Here is an 11,403-nt window from a genome sequence, read left to right as displayed (position 1 = left end):
TATATATATATATATATATATATATATATATATATATATATATATATATATAATTAATTAATTAAAAAAAAATAATATATATATATATATATATATATATATATATATATATATATATATATATATATATATGTGTGTGTGTGGTTCGAGCCTCAGCTGGGTCAGTTGGCTTTTCTGTGTGGAGTTTGCATGTTCTCCCCCTGTTGCCTTAGGTTTCCTCCGATGAGCTAGGTGAACTGAGTGAGCTAAATTGTCTATAGTGTATGAGTGTGAATTGATGTTTCCCAGTGATGGGTTGCAGCTGGAAGGGCATCCGCTGTGTAAAACATATGCTGTATAATTTGGCGGTTCATTCCACTGTGGCCACCCCAGATTAATAAAGGGACTAGGCCAAAAAGAAAATGAATGAATGAATAATAAAGATAATAATAATTATTAATGTTGTTATTGTAATAATACATGCAATAAGCGACACTGTCAAAAATTGAGCTTCGAGTTGAAACTCAAAGTGAAACAATTCTGTCCGACAAATAATTAAAAAAAGACTTCCTGTGACTAAACCAGAAAATGCAGCGGTGATAATATAAATCTTTAGCAAAAACTCATGAAAACTATTAATAAAACTCCTGAAGCCTCAACACAGAGAACAGCACACTACAAGCAAATAAACTTGACTTTTAATTGCATTTACTTTAATCCCTTACCAGTCAGTGAAGTAATCCTGGTTAAAGGATTGACGTGTCAGCATATGGCTGGATCTGGTGTTTATTTGTGTGTGTAGCTACTGCAGTCTACTGCCATCAATACACTAATGACTCAATCAAATGTACAGTAAATATATGCACAATCACTTAACAATAAATTGACACCTGCTATTGGGTTTTCATTTTATTAATAATGGTTGTTTGTAGTGTGTTTAGTATTTCCTGACATTACCAATCATGAAACTATACTGATTGACTGCTTTTAAAACATGTGTATTGTGAACAGGGCTACATATGTAACAGGATTATTTCAGGCCTATTGGTTTCACTATATTTTCCTCCTGTTTACTTACTGTTCATTTAAAACTGTTTTGTGTTCACAATGTTAATGTAAAAAGAGTCTGCAAAGCGACAGTGGTTTCACCTCTTCTCCCCCTTTGGGTTAACGTCAAGGTGGTATATTCCAAGCAGCCATACATGTTGCACTATTGTTTGAGCGGTCTTTTCCACCTTGAACTAAGGAGGTATGCTCTACCTGTTCCATATTGAACTTGGCACTGGTCATAATTAACGCACACAAATACATATTTAAGATTAATTTGAATCATTTGTTGTATTTACTGATGTAAAAACAATTAGTTATATTGTAGAATGTTATTTTTGTTGACAGTGTACATTTAATGTAATGAGCTGAAGCCGCCCATCTCATAATAACATTCTCTGTGCAGACTGGAAATGGTGTCCTCTCGTCATTTACTATACAACGCAGAGCAAAAGAGAGTACGGTTACACACACATGATAAAATGCAGGGTTGTTTTATCCCAATATTGTTTGTCGAAAATGGACAAACACAACCATTGGGTCAAATAGGGTAATTTAAATATAATAGAAAATGAAAATTAACCCAATATTGTTTATTTCATCCATATTTGAACCAACACTGGGTTAAAAACAACCCAGCATCTTTAGAGTGTATAAATAAGTAAATCTGACAGAGTTAAAGGAGACCTTTATGGTAAACTCATTTTTAAAAGGGGTTTAAATGAAGAGAGAATTACGAGTAGGACAGGAGGTCATTCAACATACATCCCAAGTCTCCCGGAAGTTTCGGTAGTCTCCCGCAAAAGCACAGAGACTCCAGGATGCCCGTAAAAGAGTGATAATCTCCCGGTTATCACGCGTCTTTCTCCCGGTCCTCAAATTCGTCGCGCACCCTTCTTACCCCTCCCCACCGCATCCCTCCTCGCTCTTCAGACATGTCGCCCTGTCAAACACCACCACCTCCCCTGACAGCTGAGCGGGACTCTGCAAAATAGAAACTCTGACCAATCTGAGGAGAGTTTACTCACACGGGACTTGTTTTAGCTCATTCGGTCCGTTTAGAAACTTTGCAGTGTGAAAGCGAACCGCATCAAGAGCAAAGAGCAACAATAAAACAATTTTAATCCCTGTTTTGGAACAACTGAATCGATTCACAGGTGTGAAAGCAGCCTAAAGCCAGGTTTATACTTCTGCATCAAGTGACCGGCACAACCCACGGTGCATACAACGCGCGTAGCTGTGCATTTATACTTCTGCGCGCTGTCTCTGTTGGTCTGCATTAACACTTCTGAAATGCTAGTTGGCAGTGAGGTGTTAATGCTCCTCTGTGTCGAGTTTCTTCGGTGGTGTTTTGCTTTTCCTGAACACTTCCTGAATGTAGAAGTGGCTCAAACTCGCTCATTTTGAGGCAGGAACCGGCGGACGTGCAACAACTTTAACTATGAGGTAAACACAAAACAAAACTTTCCATCCGGAGCTCCTTCACGGGACTCCACACTTGTAAACAATCGCTCCATCAGGCTCGCACCATTCGCACGGCTCTCGGTCCCGCCCAGACTCATCAGCGCTACCAAGCCGACCAATCACAGAGCTTGCGCTACGCGTCGTTGCGACGTGTAGTTACATTTTTTGAGAGGTGCACGTCAGCGACGCCGACGGCCACGGCGAAGGGCTATGCGTCAGCGCCGTAGCATACGCTGGCGTTTGACGCAGAAGTATAAATCAGCCTTAAGCCTGATTAATACTTCTGCGTCAGGTGACCGGCGTAACCCACGGCGCATGCAACGCGCGTAGCTGTGCATTTATACTTCTGCTGCTGTCTCTGTCGGTCTGCATTAACACTTCCGAAACGCTAGTTGGCAGTGAGGTGTAAATGTTCCTCTGTGTCGAGTTTCTTCGCCTCTGTTTTGCTTTTCCTGAACACTTCCGGGATGTACAAGTGACTCAAACTCGCTCATTTTGTGGCAGGAACCGGCGGACGTGCAACAACTTTAACTATGAGGTAAACACAAAACAAAACTTTCCATCCGGAGCTCCTTCACGGGACTCCACACTTGTAAACAATCGCTCGCACCATTCGCGCGGCTCTCGGTCCCGCCCAGACTCGTCTACCAAGCCGACCAATCACAGAGCTTGCGCTACGCGTCGTTGCGACGTGTAGTTACATTTTTTGAGAGGTGCACGTCAGCGACGCCGACGGCCACGGCGAAGGGCTATGCGTCAGTGCCGTAGCATACGCTGCCGTTTGACGCAGAAGTATAAATCAGCCTTAAGAAGTCTTTCATGGTAAACAATGGCCACATTTATTGTTTTTAATGTACATTAATGTAGTGTTTTATATAGAATTTAGTTTAAAATGGGGGCAAATAAAATCAAAGTAACAACATATACAATAATATATGTATTAATATCAATACATAAATAATATTTCTGAACTGCAGATATTTGTACTTGTTTTAAAGCATAAACTCATTTTCAGAAAGCAAGATTTCTTATTTATAATGTTGCATTGGCCAAAAATAATCCGAAAATCACTTGAAGTGATAAGGTGAAGTGTGTGTGTGCGCATGTGTGTGTTTTGATAACTAACCTAGCCAAGTGCTTGACAAAACCCCTGCACACGTTCTACATTTAAAAAAACTAACTCAATTAATAAATAATGTCACATTTTCCTAACCATTGATGACTTTATGTGACTAAACTACAAATGTGCTGTTTAATAATAGTTATTAAGGCAGTATTTGGGGTGAGGTGTTGATTATTGGTGTTAGGGATGTAGAATAAGATCATAGTTTATGAGTATAGACAGCCGATATCTTAATTATGGGCAAGCCAGTGGTAAACAGTGTGAATTGTTGCTTAAACTAAAGTGTTACCATATAAATGAACTTTCAGACAGGAAGATTTCTTATGTAATGTCACGATGCGCATTAATGCTGAGAAAAACAAAAACACAGAGTGAGAAAATCACTTGTTGACGTGACATAGCATACACTTTGTGTGTGTGTGTGTGGATAACTAACCTAACCATGTGCTTAACAAAACCTGAACAAAACCCCCTGCACACTTTCTACACTCCTCACGATTTTATCCCAAATTCCTTCATTTCAGTCCAAGCGTCAGTCAGTCCCTCGCTCTTTCTCAGGCAGCAGATTTGCGCCTCTCAGCAGGTTAATTCGACATTAATGCGGAAATCCTGCAGACTTCCAGAAAGCTCCGCCACTTTACCTGTCAGCAGAAGCAGGCCACAGCAAATCACTTTCACTATTAGTCCTCTCATCCTGCCAAACGTCCTGTCCGGAGCCACTGACACACATACACCTGACAGCTTCCAACACACACACACACAATCCTGCGTTTTCTGGGTCTGTGCTCTCGGTACCAGGAGTGATTACGGAGGATGAATCCCGAGTGGAGCTGCCCTGCCGGGATAATAATCCACAGATCCTCCCTGCGTGTCCTGCTGGCTCCTGTCAGCGCTGACATCAGGAATGCCGGAGCGATGCCTTTCTGTGTGCCAGCAAGAGCTTCACTCATTACTGCAGATTTCAGCTCGGTGTCTGTGTGGGATGTTCAGGCCTCTGAAGGCTGGAATGCACTACAGCACTTCTCAAATGTCATCTGATTTTATAACCAGCATATAAATATAGTTAAAGGCAAAGTTATTAGCTCTCATATGAAATTTGTATTCTTTGTTTAAAAAAGCAAGGAGATTTTTCACAGTAACATTATTATATATGTTTAAATATTTACTATATGAAGAGTTCAGTTTAAAAAACCTCCAAGTGCCGTCTGAAATTTCCATCGAAATTAATATTTTTCTCAGCCTCCTTTGTTTATGTTAAGATATTTCACTTTAAAGACCAGGAAAAGGACTTTTTCTTTGCCATAAAAGTCATATTACTGAACATACACACAGAAGCCTGGTAAAAATCGTCAATTTAGAGGAAAATTTCAAACGGCATTTAGCAGTTTTTGCATCCAAATTCTTCATATATTTTTCACTATTTTTATCGCATATTATATGTTTTGTATATGTATGTATATATATATATATATATATATATTTGTATTCACTATATATTTGTATTCACTATATATTTGTATTCACTATATATTTTTCCAGTAACATTTTAGTATAATTCCCGCTGCTTACTACTGGCTTATTTTCTGCTTATTATCAAGATATTGGCTGTTTATTGGTACAGATAAAAGGTCATTTTTACTATATTTATAATATATTTTTATAATTTTGTTTGGCTACATCGCCAACATTCTTAAATCACGACAAAATAAAGTAAAAGATTCTTAAATCAAGATAAAAGCAAAAAAATAAAATGTTCTTAAATCAAGATCAAAAGATCAAATATATTTTTAAAATGATCAAAAACTCTTGAATCAACTTAAATGTCAAGCTTCTAAAATAAAGAGCATATATATAAAATCATTGAAAATATTCAAAAGCAAAAGATAAGAAACATCTTGAAGATCAATATATCAAGAACAAAAGTTCAAAAATAATCTTAAAAAGTTTAGAAGATTAAAAAGTTCTTAAATCAAGATCAAAAGATCAAAAATACTCTTAAATCAAGATCAAATATATTAATAAGACAAGATCAAAAGATTAAAAACATTCTTAAATCAAAATAAAAAGATCGAGAACATTCTTAAATCAAAATCAAAAACATTCTTAAATCAAGATCAAAAGATCAAAAACATTCTTAAATCAAAATAAAAAAAATCTTAAATCAAGATCGAAAACATTTTTAAATCAAGATTAAAAGATTAAAAACATTCTTAAATCAAGATCAAAAGATCAAAAACATTCTTGAATCAAAATCAAAAGATGAAAAACATTCTTAAATCAAAAAAATTCTTAAATCAAGATCAAAACCATTCTTAAATCAAAATCAAACGATCGAAAACATTTTTAAAATCAAGATCAAAAACTCAAAAAAATTCTTAAATCGAGATATAAAACTAAAAGGTCTTAAATCAAGAGCAAAGGATCAAAAACTTAAAAAAATAAAAATAAGGAAAAAATAATTTCTAAATAAAGTTTAAAATATCAAAATTCATAACATTGGTAAATCAACAGTGACTTTTACATTTTTAAATAACTATCTTAATAATGACTATTAGGCCTTCAAATCTCTGAATTGTGTTCTTGTTTTAAGCTTAAATTTAATTATTTGACCTATTTTCACAAGGCTTAACATGTTTTCCTTCCTTAATGTGCTTGATTTAAGAATGTTTAGATGGAGAAAATCAGCTTTACAGTGTGAGCAAGAAGTCACTGAAACACCTCAAACTCAAACATGCAGCCTGTTGCTAAGAGACGCGAGATAAACGTAACAATATGTGTTCTAGAACTGGCTAAAACTTTCAGAAGCTTTGATCTCCTCAGACTGGATGGAATCGCAGTTCACAGATTAAATACAACCACACACACACAAATCAAAACTGCTGACCTGTTCTGACTTTTGGCAGCTAGTTACAGCTGGTCCAGACACAGTGAAAACATCTGGTAATTACCCGTTTCCCCAAAAGTGTGTTATTTATGGGTGTTTTCTGTTCATTTACACCTTTAATGCTTGATTTAAGTAGTTTTAATGCTGAAAAGGCTCAAGTTACATTCAAAAAATGAAAATGATGTTTGCTGTTTGTTCAAACTAATTTAAAATTAGCAAAAACAATGCAATTCTTAGGGCTGGACGGTGGCTCAGTGGGTAGCACTATCGTCTCGAGCAAGAATGTTGCTGGTTTGAGTCCCGGCTGGGTGAGTTGGCATTTCTGTTTAAAGTTTGCATGTTCTCCCCGTGCTCCGGTTTCCCCCACAGTCCAAACACATGCGCTATAGGTGAATTGGATGAACTAAATTGGCCTTAGTGTATAAGTATGTGTTTAAATGAGTGTGTATTGGTGTTTTCCAGTACTGGGTTGCGGCTGGACGCTTTTTAAAATGCTCACCAAACCTTACCCCTAACCCTATCCCTCATAGTGACGTCACTAGCTTCATTGAGTGCATTGTGTCTGACATTGCATCACTAAAATATGCAGCCTCAGCTTGCATCATCAAGGCTGCATTCAGATACTATTGAAATGGATTCAAACGACCCGTATTAAAATCATCAGAAGATGATGTGGAAATATAAATTTATATCATCTAATTTCAAATTAACAATAATCTACGTATAACTAAAAAGTTATATTCTCTGGTTTTTAATTATATAATTTCATTAACATCCCAGCTAGGAAAGACATTAACCTTTTGTCTTTCTGATTACAGGCTAAGCCAATGTAATGCAAATTGTCAGTTTCACAGCATGGGGTGTCTATTGTTTTCTCTTTTCGATCAAATGGTCAGGCGGTTTCTGTCTCCAGAACATGATGAGATTAGGCCTGAAAAAGCAGTTTACCCTGCCGACCACAACTCTTAATTTGCATACTTTGTTTAGCTATATCCCCTCCTCCTAAGAACACAATATAGCCATGAAATCTTTGACTAATTCAGACTTGTGTGAGACTTGTGAGAGACTTGTTAAAGAACTTGCAGACTGCAGACCTCTAGTAGGCTCTTGCAGACACATTGGACATCTTAAAGACGCTGTATGACTGCAGATTAACCAACACGTCTCAATAAAGGAATTCTGCTTGTTTCGAGTCTCCTGGACTGGGTTCTTCTCTTCTCTTTTCACTCATTTATTTTTTTTTTTACAACAATGATTAAGTGCATATTCTACGAAAATGACAGTGTTTTCTGAACACAGTTGCATTTATTCATGTTATAAAGGACTCAACACAATATTAGGACACTTTAGCTGAATGCTGATCCTAGCTTAGCTTCTCCCTGTCTGCCTGTCTGTTGCAAACACAGAACGTGGGAGCTCTTGGCTCCGCCCCCTTGTTACTATAGGCGGGAAGCCGAAACAAATTTTCATGTGAAGCAACACGCCCCTAAAACAGCGAGCTGTGTACACGCCCACAACATGACACTTTTAAACACATAATAAAAACATCTGAACTGTGTGTTGAACTGATCCTAACCTGGCACACTTAGAACAACCATAATAATAATATTAAATCATAAAAAGGGGTAAACTATGTGCCCTTTAAAACATCTTATTAGCCCCTCTTTAACTAAAACAATGCCAATATACAGAGTTCATTTACATACCTGCGAACCCTGGGGGACATGAGCATTGAAAAGCATTGACGAGATCTTCACAAGATCCTCCGTTCTCACATGGCGCAGATTCGCATTCATTCACATTCACTGAGCAGTTTTCACCTGTGAAGCAGAAGATGGAGAAATGTAAACACTGAAGAAGATATTTTAAAGAAAGCTGAAAACCAGTAAGCATTGCCCTTCAAAAATACAGTAGTCGTCAATAGTTTCGGGTTTTCGGCTTACTTTAAAATGTCTTCTTTTGTGTTTAAAAGAAAGGTGAAAGCCCGGGTGAAAAAGTAGTGCTCTTAAAAATATTACAAATGCACAGAGGTGGGTAGTAACGAGTTACATTTACTTCGTTACATCTACTTGAGTAAAATTATTGGGTAACGAGTACTTTTTGAGTACATTTAAACGTGTACTTTTACTCTAATGCTAATGCTTAATAAATGGTTCATAGTGTGTGGTTATTATAAAGTGTTACCAAAAACGGTTTGCTCTTGTAATCTGAAACTGAAATCTGAAAATGTGCTTCCTGTTTGTTTTCAGTTCAATTCTCAGATTAGGTCAGTCTGAAGTATTGGGCGTGGTTAACATACCTAACCACGCCCCTTTAGCTGTCAGTTTTGAGCAGGAGGAGTCTGTTAGGTTGTAATGACTCTCCCCAAATCCTACACCCCATCTTCCTGAAGGAAAAGCCTACTTTACTTCAACCAATCAGCTCGCAGTAGAAATAAACAAGCCACGCCCACTGTTTTCTCGCCTAATATTCAGTTTCTATAGGCACTGCGTCACAATACGAATAAAAAGGGTCACAGTTTCCAGTTATGAAGAATTTAACAGCGTCTCTCACCTGTGAAGCCAGATACGCACTGGCACAGGTAACCGGCTGCGCTCTGGAAGCTGAAGTCAGTGTCCAGTTCAGGCAGAACTCTGTAGAGGCTGGAGTCTGAGCGCTGGAAACACTGGCCTTCATTCTCACATGGCTGAGAAACACACTCGTCCACATCCAGCTCACAGTTCACTCCTTCATAACCTGAAATAAACCACAAGAAGAACTCCAGGACTTCTGAAGACTGTAAACAACAGACCTAGCATCGCTAAGTTTAAACTTCACATGAAATCAAAACTTACAATGTTGACTTTGCAAGCGCACATTGGTACATTTAATTATTACTTACATGTTCATCCACTTGGAAAAAAGGTTTGTTTTGGTAATGTTTAATCAGAATCTGAGCATCTACTTCAGGGCAGTCTTTCTCTGATGATGTCAGTTTGACTGATGTCAGTTTGCCCAACAGGCAGCAAACGATACTTGGGCCAGATGTCAAATGTAGTATTTGGCCCAGATGTTAAAAATTGATGTGGGCCATGTAAGTTTGGCTTATCTTGACACACATTTAAAATACATTTTTATTAATTTTCGAATAAGGAAAAAAAGTTCTACCAATCAGGTCACTTCAAAATAAAAGCATGCCCATAGCACGCCTAAAGCATAATGCTTCGTGGGTTTATCAATTTAGTTGCAGTCGTGACACACCAACATATCTGGCCCAGTTCAGGCTCAATTATTATTGGTTAATAACCTGGCTGAGACTTGGCCCAGATATGGTAATGTAATGTGTTACGTTATAGAACGTATTAATTATTTGTTTGTTTATTTTATATATATATATAAATATTATATACAGATTTGTGTTTTGTTTATGCATTTGGAGCTGATGTTGTGTTGTGCGCTGTGGAGCATGCGCAGCTTTCTCTCTCTCTCCCCCTCCCTCTAGAGCTGCGCTTGATTGCGGTCCAGCCGTGTTGCATGTGGGAGCGTATATAAGCTGGAGGAGAGGAACAATGGGGAGATCTTTCTGCTCGGTGCAGGTCGCAAATCTCTGTCGTCGTCGCCGCCGCTGCTGTTGTTCCGAGCGTCTCCTATCTCCTGCCCCAAATTGTTGGTTTACTTGGTGTGAATTGATCGATTTCTGTTACTGACAATTTAATTATTTTCTAAAACTGCTCTCTGTTAAATCTGAATCTATTGGCTTTTCTGATTAAATATTTATATATATTATTTTTGGTTAGAAACAGAAGCGGTAGGTTGGGAATCGCCATTTACTTTAAAACGTTTTCTCCTGGTTTGTGGTAGCAAGGGAGAAAGGGAAGTTTGCTGTAATTTTATTTGGGGTGCTTTTATTTGAGCAGGTAAGTTAGAATTATTTCCCCGCAAGTTAGCTTTTTGTTTATTATTTTGGCCTGGATTCCCTCCCGAAGAGATGCTTCTATCTTTGTTGTCTAAGTAAATAATAAATATTGTTACTACTTGATCAGCGTTGTGATTATTGTGAGTTGGGACAGGAGAAGGGGAAAACCCTAAATTGAGTATTTGAGTTTATCTCTTTGTTTTTGTTTTTTTTTTTTTACACTTGTTATTGTTCCCACCAACCCTAGACTGGTCGGGACGTAACAAATATGATGTAATGTAATGTGTATTTATATAGCACATTTACTGTGTATGGCCATACACCGAAAGCGCTTCACAATCATGAGGGGGGTCTCTCCACACCACCACCAGTTTGCAGCATCTAGTTGGATGATGCGACGGCAGCCACAGGAAAACAGCGCCAGTGAGTGGAGAGAAAGTGATAGAGCCAATTTAGTGAATGGGGAACGTTGGGAGGCCGTGATCGAAAGGGCCGATTGAGGGAATTTGGCCAGGACACCGGGGTTACACTTCTTTACAAGAAGTGCCATGGAATTTTTGCTTTACCTAAAAGTATAGTGTCCCCTTCACTTTTACTGGGGCATTAGGACCCACACAGACCACAGGTTGAGTGCCACCTGCTGGCCTCACTAACACCACTTCCAACAGCAACCTGGTGTTCCCATGTGGTCTCCCATCCAGATACTAGCCAGGCTAAGCCCTGCTTTGCTTCAGTGAGTAACCGGTCTTGGGCTGCAGGGTGATATGTCTTAAGGGTACAGTGCGTCCTTTGTCTGGAAGCCAGACTTGGTCTAGTCATAAACCATAATTCATTGCGGCATGTGGGCCAAGCAAAAGCTGATTGTGTGAGCTAGAGCTAGACCAGAGATCTTTTGCTATGTGGGTGGTGAGTTTATATATATTTTTTAATTAGAATATTTTTTAGCACAAGATACCGAATGACTGGATAGTTTATACATGTTTTCAATTGTACTAATTTTAGCACATTTTA

At 38.1% G+C, this 11,403-nt stretch overlaps 1 protein-coding gene across 2 annotated transcripts in view; it reads right to left on the bottom strand.

Moving 5' to 3' along the window:
• The window catches only part of crb2b (crumbs cell polarity complex component 2b), an 87,359-nt gene that overhangs the window by 26,331 nt on the left and 49,625 nt on the right, over positions 1-11,403 (bottom strand). Inside the window, 2 exon segments of one of the 2 annotated variants that reach the window (NM_001045162.1) lie at positions 8,204-8,317; positions 9,051-9,233. In NM_001045162.1, coding sequence (NP_001038627.1) covers positions 8,204-8,317; positions 9,051-9,233 — 297 coding nt within the window. 2 annotated transcript variants of the gene reach the window in all.

Source organism: Danio rerio, chromosome 8 (assembly GCF_052040795.2).
Source record: "Danio rerio strain M-AB ecotype USA chromosome 8, GRCz13ab, whole genome shotgun sequence".
NCBI lineage: Eukaryota > Metazoa > Chordata > Actinopteri > Cypriniformes > Danionidae > Danio > Danio rerio.
This window is presented reverse-complemented; position numbering and strand designations above follow the sequence as displayed.